Source organism: Gopherus flavomarginatus, chromosome 10, assembly GCF_025201925.1.
Source record: "Gopherus flavomarginatus isolate rGopFla2 chromosome 10, rGopFla2.mat.asm, whole genome shotgun sequence".
Classification (NCBI taxonomy): domain Eukaryota; kingdom Metazoa; phylum Chordata; order Testudines; family Testudinidae; genus Gopherus; species Gopherus flavomarginatus.
Window position 1 is genome coordinate 69,635,344 of NC_066626.1, and position 24,681 is coordinate 69,660,024.

The 24,681-nt window shown below is 40.4% G+C and overlaps 1 protein-coding gene across 5 annotated transcripts in view; it reads left to right on the plus strand.

The window, feature by feature from the left end:
- ZNF148 (zinc finger protein 148) overlaps positions 1–24,681 on the plus strand; it is a 61,966-nt gene that overhangs the window by 8,789 nt on the left and 28,496 nt on the right. For all 5 annotated transcript variants that reach the window (XR_007768392.1, XR_007768391.1, XR_007768393.1 and 2 more), the window contains exons 2-3: positions 19,444–19,789; positions 21,204–21,329. Coding sequence is in view for 2 of the 5 variants with exons in the window: in XM_050917031.1 (XP_050772988.1) it covers positions 19,460–19,789; positions 21,204–21,329 (456 nt within the window). In the remaining 3 variants the exon portion in view is untranslated. The remainder of the gene's footprint in view (positions 1–19,443; positions 19,790–21,203; positions 21,330–24,681) is intronic.

Consider the following 24,681-nt stretch of genomic DNA (forward strand, 5'->3'; position numbering starts at 1 on the left):
ATTAACTTTTTACTGCTGATGTTTCCCAAAATAGAATATAAAAAAAATTGTCAAATGGAACAGTTTACAGTAAAAGTAACATCGTGATTGGATAATATTACATTATTGAAAGAGGTGGAGTGAAGAAGATTGTTAGCTGGCAGATGTGATGTAGTTGTACATTCACTAAATATTTAAAAAAGGGAAGACAAACCTTTTTTACACTATCAGAATTGCAGCTTCTAAATGGCTGTTTTTCAGAAATATCAAATACATTTATATTTTTGCAAGAATTGGAGTTGAGGGTGGGAAAGTTCTGGTGTACTCCAGACAAGTATAACTTACTCCTGTACCTAGTAATCCTCAATTCCCTTGCCCTCTCTGATTTGTTTGTGCCACAGATATAGTAAGTGGGTTACATGTTGGCTCTTCCTTTGCCAGTATACTGTATGATTGTCTGGTCCGACTCTGACCCATCATTCTTCTGCCAATGTCCCTGGACTGCCTCCTCCTCCTTTTCTTTATCCCAAACTCATGGAGATCACTGGCCTAGGGTTTTGTTCATTGAGTGTTGCAAATATTCAAAAATTATAGGGGAAGAGGTGCTGTTACTAAGCTGCTTGGAGAAAGATAGAGATCTGTAGGTTATGTGGGAGGGGCTAGAGCAGCCTTTGTGTGCCATTGTGCTGTCTTTTGCAAGTTTCACAGTGGTAGGATGGTAAAATGTATGGATTTTGCTTGCAACATACTGATCCTAGGAAAAACAAATACAGAGTGTCTTTGAGGCTAAGAATTTAACAAGTTTCAAAGAGGGATTGAATGTTTATATGGGTAACAAACTACCCAGATTTCTGATATTCTTTTTGTAAGAGAGAGAGAGAAGCTCATGTTTCAGGATTTAAGATAATGTCTAACCATTAGGGATTAGCATGAAACCTTCACCGGGCACATTATGCACAACTATCTACTGCACCTTTCTGAGAAATTCCTGATGTTGGCTGCTGTTGGGGCTAGGATATTGGACTAGATGTAGCACTGTTCTGATCCAGTGTGACAGTTCTTTTGGAACAATATGTGACTGTGGCTGCTGTTAAGAAGGACTGATTTCATAGATCCTACCAGAGGCACTAGTGGACCCAAATAGATTTGAGAGTTCTCCAAGAGAAAATATGCTACAGCCAGTGGCCCTGTCTGTTGATGGCCTGCTGTGATATCCTGATTGTCATCTGCTCTTGATCGTTGTTATGATGGTTCTTAACACAGGTCACCTTGCTGTCTTGAGAGCCTGTGACAAATGAGATGGATGGCAAAAGTCAAGGTCTTAGGTTGCATCATTTGTAGCGTTGAGCATTTGTGAAGTCACATGGTAGGTATAGTGAATGTGAAAAAAGCAGTTTTCTTGTCTACCATTATGTCCATAAAATTGCCCTGTAACAGAATTGTTCAGGGTGGTTGGCATTTTGGTACATCCTAGCTGACTCATTTTGCAAAGAGAATCTAATGTTTTTTCTGGCTGTGAAGTGATTATTTATTTCATGGACATGATTTATTAAATTCAGAAGTGATTATTAGTCCCCATTGTAATCAAATGCAACAAAATCTCTGAATGAATTTGGGTCATTACCACTTGCTTGTTTTCTAGAAGTGTGTGAGGAGTATTGGCCTTCAACCTGCATGTGATCTCATTCCACTTTGGTAGAATCCAGTGTGTGCGTATTCAGTCAATTTTTGTTTGAGATTGTTAATATATTTATATAGGAGGGTAGATTGTCACTTTTCCTGTAGCAGAAAATGGTGGTTAGGCCTTGCATAAGAAGCCAAGCCTGCCAATTTTAGTCCTGTGTGAATCTTCATTGGGGCAGCAGATGGGTTGCAGGGGTGTGTATGTGGTAGGGATGCTGTTGATGTGTGGAGGCCATGAGGAAGCTAGGTAATCGTTTTGTGGACCTTGTGAAAACCACATGGTTTCTCCTTCTCCCATGCAAACTTCATAATCTCCTGTAATACCTTTAAAATGGGTTGTCTAAATTACCTTTAATGTAATTTTAAAAAAAAGTATGTTAATGCCACAGACCATGTATACCATATTTGAAGTTGAAAGTTGTTTTGAGGGTAAAGTAAGGCTTATGATGGAAAACAAGTCTGAACCTTACTTATGGTGCAGATGCCACCAACCCATAATCAGTACTTTGGTCAAAAGGTCTTATTTTTAGAATTAAAACTTGGTGTAACAGAGTCCCCTGTGGTTCCTCCCGCAGATGGTAGGAGAACCTGTCCACACCCAGTTATTTTCACTGGGTGGTTCCAGCAGAGGCCCTGGTTCCTTACTACTTGCAAGGAGGGGTGGAAGGGCTGTCCTTTGTGAGCCTTCTTAAGTCTCTCCGGATGGGGGATCGAAAGAAAAGTCACAAACCCCAACACATTTGAGGGTACCCCCGTTCCCAGGGCCTTTCAGAAAGTGAGATGGGGAAAAGTCTACAGTGCTGCCATTGATCCAGCACCCGCGTAGTAAGTTTTGAGAAATCTCACTGTCTGGTCTTCTGAGTCAGGCTTAGTGTGTCTGACTTACCATGGGAGTTCGCTGCACTCTCAGTAGGGTCAGGGTGAAGGTCTCCTGGCTGGGAGTTCCCTCTGTGACTTTAGGAGTCACTTCTCCAGTCTGCTGCTTAGGACAATTCCCTCCTCATCCCCACAATAGCTGGCTGCCGTTTCCTCCCTTTTAAAAGCCTCCTCCCTATTATACAAGATAGACAGGGCCTTGGTGGGAGGGCTAGCCCAGGCAGCCCCGAGGGCCTGTCTTGGACCTTCCTTATCTGTGTGAGGTCCATGTACACCCTATCGGACTTGGTATTTATATACAAATTGATGATTTATCCAAAGAACTAAATAAATTAAAATGTATTTCTAGCTCAAATTAGTTGATTAACATGAATCTTCAGTGCATTTTATGCAATGTGGTATTATTCAAGGTCTACACTAATTAAACAATTAAACAGTGTTTTCATTCAGCATGGGAGAAGCATGCAGGGGGCAGCACTAGGAGCTCAGGTCATCTTATGTGATGGGGATGATGCACTATGGTGCCTGGAAGGTATTTTATATTCATTCTGGCTGACAGCCAGCTTTGAAAATCTGAACCTCTGACCTTCTGATAAGTCGAGTTTTGAAACAGCATCACCAAACAGCTCAGGCAAGATTGTATTTAGTACTTTTACAACTTGAAGGGTTTGAGTTTAACCTAAAAGCAAATTATTTACTCTTGAGAGTGTGGTGAGAGTGTTTTTTGTCTGCATTGTTGGTCTTTGGGAGGATGGCAGTCCTTTGGCCAAATAGCAAATTTTTTGAATTCCCAGGTGGAATGGTGTCCCAAAACGCCTATTTTGCAAGACAATCATGACTATTTCTTTCAGACCCTTTGGATAAATGCCTTTTTTGTGACTCCTAGACAACCTTATTATTTTGTTACTTCTTATTTGTAATCTGGTACTACAGTGTGCTGAACAATGTTCACATGCTTACTTACACCCACCAGCACATCATGCACAGGGAAATAGTCTATGTCCTGAGAGCTTGGTATCTGAGAAGGCAAGCAACATAAAAAGGGTAAGGGAAAGGCATATACATTTTTTATGAATATTATACATTACACTATATATTTTTAAATTAAAGAAATGTATATCAGCTATATCTAACTGCCCAGAAACCTAACCGTTATTAGGTGGTCAGCTGTTATATGCGTTATGGAATTAATATCTGGAATTACTGCATTACACTCTATGTAGGCTCCGAACACCAGATAGAAGCTATAGCTTGTGTTGAATGTGACTGTGTGACATTAGTCAGAGTGTATATATTACACCAGAATGTAGGGCGAGGAGGATCAATCTAAGTTACGCAGCTTCAGCTACGTAAATAACATAGCTGAAGTCCACGTACTTAGATCTACTTTCCGTGGTGTCTTCACTGCGATGTGTTGATGGGAGATGCTCTCCCGTTGATTCCTCTTGTGCTTCTCATTGAGGTGAAATACTGACGTTGACACTAGAGTGATCGGGGTCAGTTTATCGCGTCTATATGAGACACGATAAATCAACCCCTCTGGATCGATCACTGCTCGTTGATCGGCTGGTAGTGTAGACAAACTTGTAGTTTCCTGCCTTTTTATGATGTTGATTGCAGTGACCATATTACACCAATTCTGACTTGGTGGTGGAGTCCCCTTGGCTGTTAGTGGTAGGAGGTTTTCAAGTCAGTGCAGATGATATTCTTAATTATTGGCTGTGAGTTCATGGAACCAGTGTCTTTCATCTGTTTGTCCCTGATAAGTGCAGGGAGTACACACAGAGATGGAAACATAGTTTTGCCTTGTTTTTGGATCAGTCCAAATGTCTGTTCTACAGTATTCTGTCACTTAATTAGTGCAGACAGTGATCAGGGTACCAGTGCCACTAAGGTCAAGGCTCAGTTTCAGTGGTCCTTCCCCAGAAAAGTGCTTGTTCCAGAGAACTGTTAGAGTGTTCTCGCCTGAATTGCTATTGAGTCATTTCTGAAGTGGGTTAATGGATTAGTATAAAGGTGTTTCCAATTGCCATTCATGAAATGGCTCCAAGACATCCTCTTTTTTTGTATCATCCCATTTAGCTTGATTTAGTAATAGGCTTGAGTAATTAAAAAGTCAGGGAGAAGACTGAAATCTGGTGAAGGCCAACCCACTTGGGGTCTGTGATGGAGGCCAATAGGTTTTTCTTTTTCTAAAAGTTCTCTTAGTCTAGACTAGAGTGAGGAATTATCTGACAGAACTAGTTTGGGTTGTTGGTAGTCTGGTGAATACAGCATGCCAGTGACCCGTAATGGATTCAGGAGTAGTTTGCTCTTAACACTTTTTCCTCAATCTTTGGACAGTAGTTCAGCCAGGTTAGAAAAGATTGGTTTATGACTGTAGTATCAATATCTAAGATGAACAAGATGTCTGTACCCGGTTTGTCCTGGCTGAGTTTCAGATTCCAAGATCAGAATGGTTCTCAGTGGGTTTATTCTGACCACAAATGTCATGTACCTCTTTTGCTGCCAGTGGGTTAGCGATGGGCTTGCTGCTAGTAAATGTCAGTGATTCTGTTTAAGTTAATAAGGTCTTGACTGTGGTTAAATGTGTGAAGGTGTGGGCCTTAATTTAAAGAAAATTCTGTATTGTTCTGGCAGTTTTGCCTGGTTTCTAATTTTTCATGTTTGAGAAAGGTTTTTCAGAAAGGCATGACTTGGGTGTTCCGTTCCCACCAGTCTGTGGTTGATTATTTATTTTATTTCTTTCAGTCTGTGTTCAGATTGTCTTGTAGTATAGACGTGTTCTGATCAACTTGCTGAATGCTCTCATGATCCTTGCTGATAACGTTAGATACTGACAGCAGCCTTTGACACAGTTGATAGATAGCATGGTGTTGGTGGCCAGGCAGCTATTCCTGATTGTGTTGAGCAGAATTGTTCTTCAGTCACTGAGTTCCATAACTGGAAGAGGGATTTCAAAAAGGGGTGATAGACATTTTCTCATCATTATTCAACACTCTTCTTTATGGAATGTTGCAAGGTTCTCTGCCTCGTGTTATTCATTATGCATAAAAAATCAGAAGGGGTTATCATAATGGAATATTGCCTGAGGTACCTCTAGGGCTGATACTCATTTTAATGTCACCTTTACTGTTCTCTCCTCTTGAGGTTTTTATACAGCTCTCATCATCATAGTGTCTTATCACCTTCCAGAAGTGCATTAAAATCATGATTAATAACTGTCACTTGTGTTTCTCTCTTACTCTCTCCAGGAGAGTGTTGTACAGGAATTTTTAATTTCTATTTTATTTTAATATATGTACACTGTACTGTGTGTTTACATTAATATAAGCAAAGTCAAATAACTTTTTCCTTGTTCTTGCAGTGGTAATAGTGAGGTTTATGGTCGCTCTTAGTTACTGTGGGAATTTTTTCCACAATCTTGGATGGGCCCCTGAGATAGCTCTTTCTTCTGCCCATGCAAGCTGTACCTTTACTGTAGACAATTGCAGTTCTGTTGTGCCTGAGGAGTGGAGCTGTCAGCTGTGGTCCTCACTCCAGAAATTTAGAAGGGCTTTTCTAGGTATTCGGGGCCCAGGCTGTTGATGGCCTTGAGGATCAGGACTGAGACCGTGAATTTTGTATTCTTAGGAAACAGTGTAAAGAACAGAGGCCAGGGTCCTCAGCTGGTCTCATTCTTACCCCCACTTGTTGTTTCTATCCCCACCTCCCAATCCAAGTGTCCTTGCTAAGACATTCCTAGTGCAGACAGAAGTCTGTTGAGCATGTGCCAACTGAATTTTTTCAGAGGATGATAATTTGACCAAATTTGTGTGGATTTTCATGGGGTATAAGAACCCTGCAGGACTAGAACATGGGACCATGAGGTTCTGGGTTGCTGACACTTCCTCATTGCAGTGGGAAGCTTAGGCTGGATTTCTGCTGGAGGACACTGTGAAGCTAGACACTGCAGGAAGTACCACTGAACAGGGCCTGTGTGGCTGCCTCCCTCAGTCCACTGATTGTTAGTATATCAACTAGGAAGCCATCTTGGGAAGCAGCCTGAGCAACAATGCAGACTGCCTCCCTGCTTCTGCTCCAGACCTTGCCTTTACTGTGGACCCTAGTCTCCAACTTCTGACCCTGGTTCATCCCCAGCTCTGCTTTTTGCCTGTCCCCTGACCCTGACTCCCTAATATCTTGACCTGGCCACCCATCTCCTGAATGCAACTTGGTAACTGATGGATGCACACAGGCCACCTGTGGACGGGCCCTTACATGGGGGTGGAAAAGGCACATCCCTGATACAAAAGCCATCTCCTGCCAAATTCCAAGTTCCTTCTCCAAAAGATGGAGGTATTAGAGCTTTTCAAATAAAAGGTCACTATAATTTTTTAATATGGGCAAAAGAACACAGACAAATACAATGGGGTATTTTTTCTTTGGCCTTGCTGAACTGTTTTGGCTGAAAAAGTAAAAAAAAAACCCAAACAAAAAACCAGCCCAAACCAAAACAAAAATTCAGCCCCTGGCAGACATCTGGCATGGAAAATTTCATCCAAAACAGCTGAAGTTTGGCAAAGATATAAGCAAGTGAAAACAGAGAAGTGTCAGGCAACCTTAAATATAGGCCGTGCTACTATCCCACCTATAGTAAAGCTAAAGCTAGAGCTAAGACTTCTTATTGTTTAAGTTTCACAATGTAAGGACCCAGATACCATATGTATTCTATTCATTTCAATTGTACAATAATAGAAATTCTAATGGGTTTTTAAAATATTGCATTTATTAAAGTTGTACAGAAGCTGATAATACAGCGTCACAAGATTCATGGACTTTTCCAGTTCAGAAAGTAAACAAATGTTGCATATTTTTTTTTCATCCATGGTTTTTTGAATGGCTAAAGTGTGGTTGCCTCTCTGGTTTGTGGTTTTTAACTTGCTTTGTTGTTGAAGTAATATGGAAAGCTTTTTGAGACTTGTGTTCAGTATTGTTTCAGTATGTTTTTGATAAATGGTCAACTAATATAGAATTTAGAAAAAGCAGGAAGTTCTAGACTATGGCCCTAAACCTCTAAAGATTTTCACACATGCGCTGTGAGAATGTGGCTATTCACAGTGCACAAAGTTAAGCATATGGGTACATCTTTGCAGGATCAGGGCCTATATTGGCACAAGTTCAGCAACATAGTTATTCACAGGGGCATATGCTGAATGATCTGTGTCTTAAGAGGGTTTCAGTCATATGGTACAGTTAGAATTCTCTAATTTCGTGATCTGTCAACTTTTTTTCTGTGTGTTGATTTATGTTCGGTAACTTTCTTTGCCATTCAAAAGTCAACAGCTATAATTTATTACCATGAGTGATACTTTTCTTAATTTCTAAGGAGGGTTCTGCTGATAGTATTGTTTTATTAATATGAAGGATAAAAATACAACATGTTAAGCACTTATAGTTTTTAAAGCATTATTAGGTCATTTTGCCATCTCTCTTTTTGTTAGCATAAAGAATTGCAGGAACATTGCCCTATTTCCTCCTGTAAAAAATTCTAATGGTTAAGTTTGAGAATTTTAAATACAAACCCTTTGCCGGTGTAAATTTTGGGCTAGGTAAAGTTCCTACACCAGTCTTACCTTTCCTGCTCACCAGCGTACATACAGTTACAGTTTGGACTGAGTGGTTCTGGCAAAATAGGAACACAGACACAAGAACAAGACACGGAATGGCCTATGGAACTGGACTTTGTTTTTCCTACCTGAAATTTTGTGATTGATTTTATTTAAATCCTCCACTTGTCTTTTGTTGTGAGAGTGTGATCTGCTGCTGGTACTTTTTTTTTTTTAGTGAGGTTTCAGCAAAAGTTGCTTATTAGGGAAGGTTTTTGTCAGTTATACCTGTGTAATTATACTGATATAGTTATACTGATGTGACTTATTCTAGAATAAAAGTGACTTTTTTTTTTTGGTTTACCTTAACCTTCTTTGAATTAATGTAAGCCTTCATTGCATCACAACCCCCTTCTGACAACCAAAATTGCTGCACGACCCCAGGAGGGGGGCCTGAGTCTGCCCGAGCCCTGCTGCCCTGGGTGGGCTGGGGTAGGGGGTGGAGGGGCAAAGACAAAGCCCAAGGGTAGTGGGTCTCAGCTTTTGCCTCGGTGGTGAGGGTTAGGCTTCAGCAAGTTTAACGCCAGCCCTGATGAAAATGGAGTCACGACCCACAGCTTGAGAACCGCTGATGTAAGCTAAACTGAAAAAAGGCACACTTCTATGGGAACCAGAACACAGGGAGATGTCCTGGTATAACTATATCTGTTTAAATTCACACCTTAGCTTATGTGTAACTTTTCCATGTAGACAAGCCCGAAGAATAGACGACATGTCTGGAGATGTCCAAATGTTGCACCAAAATTTGTTAAGCTTCCTCAGTTTACTATTTGCACTAGTCAACTCAGCACAATGTTCTGCTGGGGGACAAAACACTAAACCTTTTTCCAAAGATTGTTGTGGGAGATAGGATATAGTGGGAAGAACCATCACACTTGTATTTTCTAGCTTCAGGTATTTGTTTCCTGGAAAGCTTTTTTTTTTTACCTTTAGCTCTGTCTAAAACAATACCCAACAAAAAATGAAGAGTTGCACTTTGAAGAAGCAATATTATCAGAGTATTTCTGTTATGGGGGATGGGAGGAGTATTTTTGCTCTGAGGCCATTTTATAACTTGAATCACGTTGTATCTTGATTTTGATTTTTGGGAAATCCTGAAGAGAGATTTATTAACATGGCATTTAGTTGATAGAGATATGATAGAATTTCCATTATACACACATTTTTACATTTATTGCTGGCTGAAATTTTGAATGCACAGTGAGAGGGAGTTAGTGCCTGCATCTGTTCATAATACATTATTTAATTAAATTTCACCTTAGAATTGGCTGATAACTTTCTGGGGGTAAATTATTTACCATTTATTTAAAAAAAATGCAGATGTTCCATTTTGTAGTAGGATCCCCCTCCCCCCTCCTTTTTTTCTTTTTGCCTCTGTAAAAAGGTGGAGAAGGTGGAGGGGAGGAAACGAAAATGATGAAAACTCAAAACTTTTTGATGTTTTGTTTGAAACTCAGAAAATTTAGAAATAAATTTTTTAAAATGTATATAAACATTTTCATTAAAAAAGGGCCATTTTTCATTAATTTTTTTGACAAAAAATTTCAACCACTTCTGTTCTACAGTGGGTAGGTAGATAGATAAATAAAAAGCAGTATGAAACCTAAAGAATGCACGTTTGATATGTGAGAGCACATAGTCATTTTCCTTCGTCTTTTATTTACGTTATCAGTTTTTCCAGATACTTCCCCTCTCTTTTCTTTTGCGCAAGTTGTCTATTCAGTCATTAAAATCTTCCAAATCCTTCCTTGGCTATATTGCACATATTAATTTACGTTTAAGATTTCTGAAATGCACCCAATTAGTATCTCGAGGTGCATGTTAATTATTTAATAAAATCAACCTTTTTTGTACAAGAATAAAAGGAAAAACACATATATACACCCATCCACCACCAGTCAAAGTGAGAAAAGAGCCTGGTCTTGCATTCTATCCTGATGTTAAACAAGCGGATTCTTTCCTCTGGGGTGTCTGTTCTACCCCAGTGAGTAGTCACTATCATCCTAATTATCGAGTTAGGTTAGGTTAGTTCTGATGCAGTCATTTGTACAGCGTACAGGCCACAGAATACATCATGCAATTCCATGATGTGGTGTCCTGAGTCAAATCTGGTGCATTACAGGATAGAATGGCTGTGAGAGACAGGGATCTGTTGACACTGTCCAGCCATTGTGTTTTAGGTCTTCTGGGGGTCTTTTCCATCCTGCTTTCATTGGGTCAAAGTAGAAAATGAGTCTTTCAGGGAAGATGTAGGCATTTGAAGCAGATGACCATACCACCTTAGAGAGTGTTGGGAGACTGTATGACAGAGCACGACCTGTTTAGTTAGAAAATGGAGTTCTTCATTAGACTTTAATTCATGCCATTTGATATTTTTAGATCATTTGGACATGCTTCATCTGAATGGTGTCCAACTTTTTTTTAATCTGGACAGAGAAGCACCATGTTTCAGTCCCATAGGTCAGAACACTGACCACAAAAGCTTTATTTATCCTCAGCTTTGTCTCTGTACTTATCAGGGTGTTTGGATCATGAAAGACATTCTTAATAAAATGCCCCATTACTGATGAGTTTTTGAAGTACAGGCTTCATGTTCTTTGTTGACACTGCTTGTATTGTCAACAACACAGACAGTGTTGGTGAAATCACTGACAGTCCCAGATGGGTGGTCATTCATATGCTAAAGGCCACAGCATATTCGAAATTGGAAGAATTTTGGGTTTACCTTCAGTTAATTTTCAGGCCGACTTTGGCTGCTGAGTTTTCCGGAGATTTAGGAGCCACAACCAGATTGTCTGTTGATTTGACAGCTAGTACTCTATTGTTGGGAAAATTGATGATGGTAAGGTTCTTATCATTAAGACATATGCCTAACCTGCATTTACTTATTGTCTGGTCAAGCACATAATCTGTGACGGCACTGAAGAATTTTGGGGTAGTAACTTGTCCTTGTTGAACATTCAACCTGATTTTGGAATAAGGCAGTTCTTTTCTTATTTACAAGAATGAAGTTTGAGGAGTCATCATGTAGAAGATGAAACATTCTACAGAACTTATCAGGGATGCCTGCGAATTTCAAGATCAGCCAAAGCGATACCCTGTCAACAGAATCAAATGCCTTGATATCCACAAATGTAACGTGAATGGGGCACTTGAATTCTTGTGCCGTCTGAATAAGCTGTGAAGATTTGTTCCTTCCATCGTTGAATAGCGGGGAATGAAACCAGCTTGTTGTGGTCTTGTCTTATTGCTTAAGATATCAGCAGTTTGGGCCAAGGAGATAGAACAAAAACTTTCCCCTGGATGGACAGAAGAGTAAAGCAACAATAATTATAGCAGTCTCAATTGCTGCCTTTATGTTTTCAAAATGGTAGACTATCACTTTTTTGCCCGTCGCATGGGACTGTCTCTGCTCTCCCGATGATAATGAACAGTATCTGCAACATTAAAATAATAGCTGGCCAGGAACTTTTTAACAGTTCTGCAGGATTTTCACAGAATCCTTCATATTCCTTCCACCTTATTTCTCGTAAGCTTCTTTACAACTCTATATTTTGTTTATAGTGAACTTGGTAGGGTCATTTTGTGCAGAATGGGTCAACTTGGCAGTGGCTATCAGGTTACATTATCAGGACACATTTCTTTTCTACCCACTGCCAAAATTTGTGTTTTTGTTCTAAATAGGCAAAGGCAACAACATTTTGCTTTCAAGACATTTTCAGTTGAGTACCTTTTACATTCTGAGTCGGGGGGTTGGGATGGGCTTGAGAGCCCAAGATGCTGCCTGAGCCGCAATATCCACACTGGTTTTTTTAGCAAGTCCGTTTTCCCAAGCGGAAGGCTCGTTCCTAGCTTTAGTATAGATATATCTTTAGATCTCCTTAATGTACCAGGAATCTTTGGAAAAGCGTATGTGAGGCTCACTGAAACTAACTGTACTGAGTTGCTGTAGTTGGTTTGTCTGAGTAGCTGTTTTTGAAACAAATCAACATGGTTCAGTGGCTCTAGAAGGGGTTCTCACAACAAATTTTTTGGTGGCCTTTGAGTGCTGTCACCAACTCTTGCTGGTGGCCAATGTGACAATTTTTCCGAAAAATGAAATTAACTTTAGGAAAAACAAATAAATATGCACACATACCAAATCTTTGTAATTTATTTATGTAGGGTTTGTTTTTTGCAAACTCAATAATAATAACAATGTGCAGTTGTCTCTATTCTTTAGAAGATCTAACCAGAATAGAAACACAAATAAGATACTTTTCATGTTGTTGTCGTTTTTGTTGTTTTGCTTTTTTGGCTTCTGTTTTTTTGTTTTGTTTTGTTTTGTTTTTAAATAGAATTGCTAGCTAGTAAGTCTGCTTCTGTGAAAAGTGATATTTGTATGTTTGTTAATATCACTTTTCACTGCCATCTGTTAATATCACTTTTCTCAGCAGCAGACTTGTTAGCTAGCGGAGAGGCAGTGAAAAGTGGTATTAACAAACATACAAATATCAGTTTTCACAGCAGACTTACTTATTCAGCCCTGGCAAGCTGGGAGACAAAGTAAGCCTTGGATGGGGAGGTGGGTAGGGAGGCATTGGGGGCCAGGGGTGATGGAGTGGATGTGTCAAGGACTGGGGAAGGCAGCAGGGGCCAGAGGTGATGGGGTGAGGGTGAGCCTGAAGCACAGTGGCTGGAGCCTGCCGCCACATGGCTGAAGCTTGCTGCCCACCACCCAGTGCTGAAGCCTGAGCCCCACCAGGCACGAGAAGGTGGGGAACTCACACCGGCTGTCTGCTCCTCTGGCATTGTGGCTCCAGAGGGGTGCAAGGCCCAACCCCTACTTGCAGACCCAGGGTAGGGGGCAGTGGTTTGTGTCCCCTTTCCCCCCCGCCCCCAATCACTGCCCAGATGGCTGTGGTTGCAAAAGCCTCTGGTGCCCACATGTGAGAAATGCAGTCTTCTGCAAGCAGTTGCTGAGCATTGTATCAAAAGAGAAAGAAGCTCTAGGATGGAGCAACTGTTCTGAGGTTCTTTTTGCCAGTCCTTTCTTTTTCTTTTTCTTTTTCTTCCTTCCTTCTTTCTTGGTATACATATCCATACAGTCTGTCCTGTGGAGCCCCACATTCAGATGCCTTGCTCGAGGCAATGAATTTGGGGAATCTCTAACAAGCACAATGAACACCTTAACTCTGCATTTCTTTTAGCTTTGGAGCATTTAAGTTACACCTTTTATGTTACCTTTTTTAACTGAACCTCTGCTTTTATTGAGAGATTTTTAACTATATTTTCAAAGATGGTGCTAAAAATCTTATTAAATAAAAGTTTTGAATCCCAGGAAAAAGACTGCTTTGTGAATCACAATGTTTTATGTCAGGAGATATACTAATCTACACAAGTATGTAGTGTGTATTATCATGGCTTCTGTCAAGGATAATCTTATTTTGGGGATATCTTCTTTCACAGATGTAGCTTGCTCTAACTTACTTGTTGACCTACTACAGGGTCAGATGAATTATTTTGAAAACTTCAGCTTACTTTTTCTGGTCAGTCTGTTATTCTGCCAAGAGCATTTTTTTCTTGGTTTCAATTAAAATAATATGAGTCTGCTTACTGAAGCAACCTCTGCCTTCCTCCCCACCCTCCCCCCTGCAAAGCATCTTGTGGTCAACTATGCTTGATTTGCTGAGGCAGTTCCAATCAGGACATGTCTCATTTGGACTAATAGCCTATTTTTATATGCTTTTCTTTACTTTCATATTATTTGGTACTGTGTTTAGATTTTATGTAGACTAGATTGTGTTTCATCAGTTGTCGTGTTATGCTGCAGATTGAGTCCTCATTATTTTAGTATGAAAGGCCAGATATCTAAAAACCTCCTTTTACTATGCACCTGAAGTGACTCAAGATCAGAGCTTGAAAAATGTACCTGATGCCTACTATCCCAAGGACTAAGCCTACTAATCAGTGTGAAAAGCAGCCATGTATTCATATCCTCACAATTTAAATGAGTAAAACAGCTGACAGTATATTACAAATAAATGCAATATACTGTCAATGTGTGTCCTCTGCTAGGCAGCTGCTGCACATTACCAATTGTTCCTCTAGCATTCTGCTGCTATGTTTCACCAGTCTGCCCCAATTCATTGGTGACAGCAGCAGCAGAGTGCTTTGCTTTCTTTCTGAGACCCCTTTCTCATTATTCTCCATTCCTTTCTGCCAGGAAATAGTTTTAAATTGAGGAATTCCTCAATTTGGGCCTGTTTACAGAGCACTGTGACAATATTCTGCATCTGGAGCAGTCCCTACCACTGAATTCAGCTGTGCCTTGAACAGACGGACTGCAGCCGCTGTTTTTCACACCTGAATGCTTGCTTTTTAGCATCTTGCACTTCCCCATCTCAGCACGTCTCCAGCTGGTTCCTATGAAGGCTGCAGTGCAATAAGCTAATACAGCAGTAGACCTCAACATGCATAGAAGCATAGAAATGTAGGGCTAGAAGGGATCTCAGGAGATCATCTAGTCCATCCTCGTACACTGAGCAGGATTAAACATACATGGACCAGTCCTGACAGGTGTTTGTTCAACCTGTTCTTAAAAACCTCCAAGGATGGGGAATCTGCAGCCTCCCTCGGTAACCTGTTTTGGTACTTACTTATCCTCATAGTTTAAGTTTTTCCTAATATCCAACCTAAATCTCCCTTGCTGGAAACTAAGCTGATTACATGGCCTATTCTGTGTGAACATGGGAAAACAAATGATCACTGTCCGCTTTATAACAATATTTTACATATTTGAAGACTATTATGTTCTCCGTTGGCCTTTTCTTCTCTAGACTAAACATGCCCAATGCTTTCAATCTTTCCTCATAGGTCCTGTTTTCTAAACCTCTTATCATTGTCGTTGCTCTCCTTTGGACTCTCTGCAGTTTATTCATATCCTTCTTGAAGTATGGTGCCCAAAACTGGAAACAGTACTCCAGCTGAGGACTCATCAGTGCCAAATAGAGCAGAACAATTACCTCCCATGTCTTACATATAACATTCCTGTTACTGCATCCCAGAATGGCATTTGCCTTTTTTGCAACAGCATCACACCGTTTACTCTTATTCAATTTGTGATCCACTATAACCCCTGGATCTTCTTCTGCAGTACTACTGCCTAGCCAGTTTATTCTCCATTTTATATTGTGCATCTGATTTTTCTGTGCATGGAGCAAAAGCACAGCAAAAGATTACTTAATTATGGGGGGAAGGATAGCTCAGAGGTTTGAGCATTGGCCTGCTAAACCCAGGGTTGTGAGTTCAATCCTTGAGGGGGCCACTTATAAATCTGGGGCAAAAATCAGTACTTGGTCCTGTTAGTGAAGGCAAGGGTCTAGACTCAATGACCTTTTAAGGTCCCTTCCAGTTCTAGGAGATAGGTATATCTCCAGTTATTTAATTATTTTTTTTTTTAAAAAGTAGGACATACTGTGATTGAGGTTCCACATAGTCCACACCTGGGATAAAGATTAAAATTTCTCTTGTTCACCTTCTTTGGAGTCCTTCAACCTCATGTCAGACATGTTTAAAGGACTTTGGTCACACCCCTTCCAGGAAGCTAGCTTTAGCCAGGGCTTTCACTCCCTCCCATTCACATGGCTTACTAAGCCAGAGGTATCTCTGTATCTCTACAGTCTTTTTATCGTTTGGATGGGGAATTTGAGCCTCTTCCCTCCAACATGGAGTGTACTACATGAGAAAGCTCTCCCTAAAAGACTTGGGTCCCCCTCTCACTTTTCTTCTTTGAGTCCAAATCCCCCCTTGTGGATGCCTAAGATCATCCTGCCCCCTTCAACCGTCTCCCTCTCATTTTAGGATTACTGTGGTCTATTGTTGCAAGTCCTCTCCAGAAAACCTTTAGCAGCATTGATGGAGAACTACTACTTCACCCTACTGCCATGAAACCCCAGTTACCTCAAAAAAATTTCTGTGGACTACAGTTTCTCTTTCTGAGATCATTGGTGACATTCCTGGTGCACTTCATCCCTTGAAAAGGGTGAACTCTTCTTTGGTGATATGTGATTCAGACAACTGGAAATACTTTTTAACTTAGATGAGATAACCTAACCCTGCTTTAAACATTGAAGAGTTGGTGTCCCTTCACTTGAAGAGAAGTGCCCTGAAGATGATGCTTAAGAAAGGCTTTAGAATTGCTTATACACCTCAACCCTAATATAACATGATCCGATATAATACGAATTCAAATATAACACGGTAAAGCAGTGCTTGCGGGGGGGAGGGGGGCTGCGCACCCGGCGGATCAAAGCAAGTTCGATATAACGCTGTTTCACCTATTTTTTGGCTCCTGAGGACAGTGTTATGTCAGGGTAGAGATGTATAACTATCCCTGGAGACAGCAGTCTGTTCTGATTAGATCCCTCCCAAGCACATACTGTCTGATCAGAAAAAAACTAGCAAGTTTAGCAGGATCAAGTTTTCAAATTGTCCTTAGTGCCTCAGATTGGCTCTTGTCACACTTAGCGGGGCAGTCTGATACAAGTTCTGTTTGATGGCTTCAGACTGTTTGAAAGAGCCTCAGAAACTTAATAAGATAATGCTCCTTCAATGTTATTCCAGAGTCAGTAGATCCAGATTTTGAACTTTGTTTCTGCAGACCATTTCAGAACAGATTCAACGAACTGTCCTTTAGCTCTGGGTACTCCACTAGTGTCAGATCACTTCTTCACAAAATCCCTGCTAGAATATCCACTATGTATATAGAAGGTGGTAATTGGTCTACTGTAAGATGACAGGATGGCCTTAGAAGCAGAAAGTTAAAGAAGAAGGTCTCAAAATCCTCTCTCTTTAGCTGTATATGAGATCCAGCAAAGCTGAACTGGCAAACAGATTGGCAGAGTTAGAAGGAACTCTCCTCACGAGATTGGAAATTTAGGACACCTTCATTTACCTGACGCAGATGTGCTTCCTTCCACAAATAGATTTGTTTACAAATTTTGTCAAATAAGTTCTGAACTTTTACTTTGTTCCAGACTCTTGAAACAGCAAGATTGGACAACTGCTTTCTTCTTCACGTGGGATGGCCTGCAGAGAGACTTTGCTACCTTCCTCAGTGAAGACAAACGATTGTTGATCCTCATCACCCGAAACTGCCCCTACAGACTGTCGTTTCTGTATCTCGCAGGAACATCTATCTCTGAATCATTGATATCCACACTTAAGGAATCTTGCGTACCGAGCCCTTCTAACATGGCAGTTCTCAACATTTTTGTTGAAATCTAGGACGACATCTATTCTGGAAAAATACAAAGGGTCTGGAAGCCCTTTTTGTATGGTATTGCTCACTGGAATATTAATTCCACGCAAATATGTTGGAGTCTTCTCTTCTCTAGTTTCATCAAAGGCCTTGTTCTTCAGCTACCTCACAGGTTAGGTTTTAGATTTGAGGAGTATCAGTCTTTACTTTTTTGTCTCAAATGTATTCCTCCATTTTCATATTTCCACATTTTTGAAGGTTGTTGGTTCCTTTTTACTTTCTTATTCATTTATAAATATCTTTGACCTTTTGTGTGCAGAAGCTTGGGTTTCAGTGTCTCCCAAAAAGCAAATGAAGCCACATCATTAAATCTTTTAACAATGTCAGTGCCTTACATGTTTAGGGTCAACCTGAGTGAATACATCAGTAGTCAATCCATTCGGACTTCCAGCAGTGGAAAGTTTACTGGTACAAGGTCCACTTTATCTTGAATATCCAACATGCTTCACTCTTTTGACTTGGCTGTTGAGCAGCTGAACTTGAAAAGGGGGAGGATTATTAGACAATCCTGCACAGCTCAAAAATCAGCCACCTCTCTGACATATTCAAGGAGTTAGAGATTCTTGCTCTTGTGAGGTAGGGCAGGCACAGAACCCCTCCTGTCTTGGCTAGATTAATGCTGGAGAATGGTAATGTTAGCTACATTTTTAATTCTGTTTTAATTTGCATGAATTGAATAGTCACAAGAATCAGGACTACCAATAGTACTGTCTGGAATCAGATATAATGCAGATGAGTAATGTGTAATCTTTACCACTCAGTTCTGTCGGTGGACCACATTCCTAACATCAAATGCTCCTAGGCCCCACTTGAGGCAAGTCTGCCCTTCATGCCAGATTGTGTAGTGGGTTTGTGAAATGAACAAATCTTCATTGGAAATTAGGATAAATCCAGAATCCTCACTATTTTTCTCAAATCACTGCAAGTGTTTTTTGAGACATATTTTCTATTTTCAAACTGAAAACTGAAGTTTAAACATTACATGTTGATCTGTTTGATACAAGTTTGTGGATGGAATGTATGCTTTGCGAGTAGCAGGATGTTAAATTGGCTGTAGGGCATCACAGTGTAATTCTTAGGAGATGATAGAGAGCCCTTCTGTACTGCTGGGCAAGATGGTTTGGCTTCTTTGGCTATTTAATTGGACAATTAGAACGTTAGGGACAGAGCTGACCCAGAAACTAATTAGCTAAAAAGCCTAACTCAGGTGGAGCTGAGCCTCCCCCTCAGCGTGATGAACTACTGCCTATTTCCTACTATGTTTTTGCACTATTAATGGTGGCAGTGTCTAAGCCCATACACCCTGACTCATGCTCTAGTGTCAGAGTGGGTGTGAAGGTGATCACTCCCCTATAAGTATGTTTAACTACTCCTCCTCCTTCTTTCACGTGCAATAACAGCAGCCCAAGAAGAGCCAAAAAATTCTCCTTCCTCTCCCTTGTGAAGATAAAGCTGTTCTGGTAGCCTGGGGCAGTGGTGACAGGAGAGACAGACAGCACATACAAAGGGAAGTGGAGAAGAGAGAACACAGTGAAAGGAGGCATCTTCAGGAGAGGGATCAGGCACAAAAAAAGGTGGGCAGAGGATGGGGAAGAGAGGCAGAAAATTAAAAATGGAAGCAGTTTGCTTCCTTTAAAGGGTAAGGAATGTATTTAAGTTTCTTTTGGCTATCAATTCATATAACTACTGTTTCACCCCATTATATTGGTAGTCAAAAGACAACCACAACTCAACTACAACCTATTTGAAAGCGTGTGTGTGTGAGAGAGAGAGAGAGAAAGAGAGATCTCCTTTAGCTTCTTACAACGAAGATGAAGTATTGAAATCCTGGACAGTACTTACAAGAAAGGCATGTGTTGTTGACTATTTTGTAAAACTTTTTTTTTTAAATGTCAGGTAAATTTTTAAATAACTTCCCCATTTGTAGATATTCACTTGCTATACTTCTTTTTGTAGGCTATTGCACTTAAGCATGAATATTGAAGACAAACTTGGAGGATTATTTCTTAAATGTGGTGGCATAGACCAAATGCAGTCATCCAGGGCAATGGTAGGGATGGGTGCAGTGTCTGACCAATCTTCAATATCTGGGGAACGGCAAGAAGCAGTGCTTCAAGACCGGACTATGGCACATCAAGAAATTCTTACAACAGATGAAGTGTTACAAGAAAGTGAGCTTCGACAGCAAGAGATGATTTCACATGATGAACTCATGGTCCATGAGGAGACGGTAAAAAATGATGATGAGCTGGAGGCTCAAGACAGACTTCCTCAAGGGCTCCAGTACGCAGTCAATGTTCCTGTAAGCATTTTCTTCATGAAATATTGCACACTCATTTAGGAAGCATGGTTTGGTAATGTTGTTGTGTTATGTAAGGAATACATTCATGAGTTGTTTGCATTTTGATTATAAAAATATTTATTAATAAGAGATGCTGTTTATGAAAATGTGTTTAGCTGCTGACTGGGTGAAATTCATCTCAGTTGGAGGGCCGACACAAGGCCCTATATATCATTTAAACCAAGCTTCATGAGCTTAAGTGTGATATTAAAAGTGCGTTACAACCTTTCGTACGTCATTTGAGTTGAGGTGAGTTTCGCCCAGCTATATTTCATTTTTATATTAAGCATCTATTTATAAAAAATGGATAATTGTATTGTTTTTGTTACTATATGAATTGACTGGTTAATATTAAGCACTTAAAAAAAACCACAATAATAAATTTTAAAGAGCAAAGATAAACCACGGTAAGTAATATTATTTAAAGGACCTGGGTGATTTATTTGTTTTATGCAAAGCACATTTTTTTTTGCCATCTTGAAGCATTTCTGTACATGTTTTTAATGTATATCTCATATAGAATTTTAGCATCTGATAGCTGTTGCTTGCATTCATGCTGCAGGTCAAACGTATAACACTTTGTAGATGCCCATATATGTCCTCCTTTGATATTTAATAGAAAGTGTCTTCCATTCACCACAGGGAGAATAAAAATGGCTTCCATTTCAAAATAATGCATTATTACTGTAAAGTTTGGGTGTTTACTGAAATGTCATTGATTAAAAAAGATGAGTTATATAGGTGTAAAAAGAAAGAATAGTCTTTTTCAACTGGAGTTTTGTTAAAACACTGTACAATGAGAGGGCTTTCCTTTTAACTGAAGTTCAGAGATTGTTGGGCCGTTTAGAAAATATACCAGGAACATTTAAGAATATGATCTTTAATAAAGTTGACATTAGATCAAGAAGTATTACTGGGGGAAATGTTCATTCTCTGTATTTTGGGATTTTTAAATTTTTTAAGCTCAAATATGTAGTAAATTAATCTGTTTCTGTTAAATCCTGGCATTGACAATACGACAGGCCAAAGTAATATAGGTATGAAACAAATGGAAGAGTGATTATATGCACATATGAGAGATTTTGATATACACTAGGAGTCACAAGGAAACACTACAGGTCAGAAAGAAAAGCCTAAATCTTTTGGGATGAATGAAGAGGTACAGCAAACTGTAAATCTATAGAGAATTATTTCCTTTCTGCATTTAAGATATTGATTACTCCCTTTTTGTTAAATTTCTGAAGGAATGAAACCATGGGACAATCCCTTCAGAAAAAATCTTAGCCTTTGTTTCAGCTGTTTGTCATCTGAAAATGAAAAATCGCTCTTTTGTAATGAGAACCTCACCTGAAACTGGCACTTTGTATCTTAACAGATCAGTGTAAAGCAAGAAATTACTTTTACTGATGCATCTGAACAACAGAAGAGAGACAAAAAACAAATACGAGAGCCAGTAGATTTGCAGAAAAAGAAGAAAAGAAAACAGCGTTCACCAGCAAAAGTAAGATGGATTTTGTAAAAACCAGGCTTGAAAAGAACCTGTAGATTTACTATGACTTTGACTGATTTCATTAGAATTTGAAGTAGTTATGTCGGAAGTTGTTTTATTTGCACAGTAAAGATGCAGCTTTGGAGCTTTCCAGAATCCAGAGAAGACTGTGATATAAGGCATTCATAGTGTGTTTCTTTGAACTCCTTTTAGCAACATGAACCTTTGACATACTTTAACATCTGTCTCTCCAGGCAGTTCCCTTTCCAAATATATATTTTTTTAAATTATGAGTCAGTAGATTTGTGGACAAGTTATAAATCATTGCACTGTGTTCATCTAATAATAGTTGTATCTTTCTATGAGCCTGAGAATTATTGTGTGCCTTATGCATTGAGAACAGTTTAAAAACAAATTTAAAATGAGTTTTCAAAAATTTTAAGACGTTTTCATTCATAAATTTAGTAAAATAACTTGCTGGTAGAGAACATTCCTAAAATTTAAGTGTCTTTGTATATATTCTACTCTTGGGGGAATTCTGTGCTGCTGCATACATGCAGAAATATGTCCCTGTGCAGATTCTCTTTGCTTTTCCACAGAAAAATGATTTCTGTGGGGAACCAAAGAAAAGCTGCACTAGTGCTCGCTCACCCCTCTCCAGCAGGGTCTGTTTGGGCAGTCAGGAGAGAGGAGAGTCACCACAATGAGTGGGGGGCATGTCTGGGGATGCCCTGGCTGCCCCAGGATGTTAGTCCCGGCTGGGCATGGGAGGGAGGAGGGAGGACGACAGAGACAGAGTTTCCCCCTCCCCTGCCTGGAGCAGCCAGCACTGCGTCAGATCAACCCTAGAAACTTCCCCGGCTCTAGGAAGCTCTGCACTGCAGGCGGAGGGTTGGAGGGAGGGGCTTAGTGCAAGGGGTGAGGCACAGCAGGGGCGGGTGTCCAGATGCATGGGAGTTGCGTGGACAGGAAACAGCTCCCCCTACAGTGACCCTCTTCCCCCGCTTCCTGGTCCCATCACTCGTCAGCTACTGTATGGGGTGCTGCTCCCCCTGTCTGCCCAACCCCGTGCATCTGGACCCCCCCACGCCAAAATCCCTGCTGCCGATCCTCATCCCACTCTCCCCATGCATCAGGAGCCTCCTGCACCCAGAACCCCCACCCCCAACCGAGCCCACTGAACCTCCTTCCTGCTGAGCCTTACCCCCTGCATCAGGAACCGCCTCACAATTGGACCCCCACCCCACTAAGCCCCAAACAGCTGCACCCTGACCACCACCCCACCAAGCCCCACTCCCCCAGACCGCCTGTTGAGCCCAAACTGCCTTCACCTGGACTCCGTTGCTGAGTCCTATTCCCCCTGCACCCAGAACCCCACAAGTCCCTGTGCATCCAGATCTCTCCTGGACCCCACACTGAGCTGCCTGCACCAAATTGTGCCACACAGAACCCTGGTACTCTTGAGGGAATTCTGCACCAAAATTTAAAAATTCGGTGCCAAAAAAAAAAATTTAAAATTCTCCGTAATTTTATTTGGCAAAATAGCACAGTAACACAATAACAATATAATCTCACAATTTTCAATTATTTTGATAAATTATTTCAAAATACTTGTCAGCAAATAATTGAAAATAGTCTGAGTATATTGAGTTATTTTAACAAAATATGCAGAATTTTGCAGAATTTTTAATTTTTTGCACAGAATTCCCTTACGAGTAGTAGTCTTATTTGTGTTAGAAGTTCTCATGATAACTATTCTGCATTATTTTGAGAATTTGTTTTCCAGATCTACTGTCAAGAAAGATTTAGCAATGTAACTGTCTGCCTGTGTCACTGGGTTGCCTGCCCTTCAAATGTAGTGGCACATAGGGGTCAGCCCACTCTGCCAGATGGCATGGCCTTTTAAGATTTTGAATGGTCCTATATATATAATATAAGAACTGTCCTAAGAGATATTGATAGAGAGGAAGTGGTTCCAGGAGTAAGTAGTGCTTGCAGAGAAATTCCATCACTGTCTTTAAGGGCTGGGAGTCTTGGAGAGGGTGGGGCCAAGCTCTCCTGTCATCCAGCTAACTGGGCATGAGCTGGGAGATGTAGACCAGCATAAATGCTCTCTCCTTCCTCATAGCTTGTTACCTGAAGAGGGATTGAACTTAGAGTGATCCAGCCAAATGGCTGAGCCACATGAACCCCAGGAGACACAGACAATCCTGGGGAGGAGAAACTGAGGCAGGGAGTGCTTGCAGTGCCACGAGAGGGTCCTGTAGGACGATATTGCCCTGTGACAGTCTGGGAGCTTAAATTTTCCTACATCAAAGGGGCACGTTTTTGTTAAGAGAAAAACAGGATCAGCTATAGCAATGTTTTATTGCGGCTGTAACAACGTTTTGCCCTCTTCTATTAAAACCCAAAGTAATCATTTATTTTATTTGGATTTATGCAACAATTAAAATAAAGCACACAGGTGCTGTAGCAATTAAGTAAAATCACAGTCCCATGAAGAAGACCACAGAATAGCATATAAATAAGTGTATTCAGGAAACAGCCCAGCCAGCAAATAAATTAAAGCAGCAAATCTCCTCTGCCCTCTCTACTCCCCTCCTCCCCCGGAAAAAACAGAACCAAACACCTTTCGAAAGAAAACAAGCCTTTTCATTTTTCCCAGGGTTACCTATCCCATAACCTCCCCACAAATCATCTTAGATAGATGGCTTTTGTGGCATGCCTGAAGGGCTGACAGATTATAAATATTTAAGACAGCGTTTGGGAGCAAGTTCCAAGCTCTTGGGTCCCTGATGGCAGCACACCTCTCTCTTTTATAATGAGGGGGATCCATCTTGAATGCCTCACCCTTTCTCCTCAGAGACCACATCTGTGGGAGTATTGTTTGGTGGGAGAGGTTGGTGTCCCTCTTACAGAAGGTTTCATGGGCATTCATGTATGCTTCCTTCCTCTAACTGCCTGTCTGCCTGCTCCATTCTTTTGAGATGAAGAAGGTTTGAAAAAGATTGAGGAAAATCCTTGAGCAGGTTTTGTATCAATCTTTTATTGGCTCATAAGAATAGGAAGGGCAGGAGGAGCAGAAGGATTGGCATGGCATAATCCCAGTATATTGGTCTTGATCTGCTGTCAATCCAACATCTGGGTTTTTAGTGTGGAGCTCACTTAATACATTGAAATATTTTTAGTACTATTTTCCTTTTATTAATTGACTACTTGAAAAATCTAGTTTTTATTCATTTTTAGGACTACATTTTGGTGAAACCGCATTGGCAAAACTGGGTTTCTTCATTTAAGGGGAGCTACAATGCAGTCAATTAAGATTCCAGAATTTAGAAGGAAAATGGAGGAATATGAAATATTT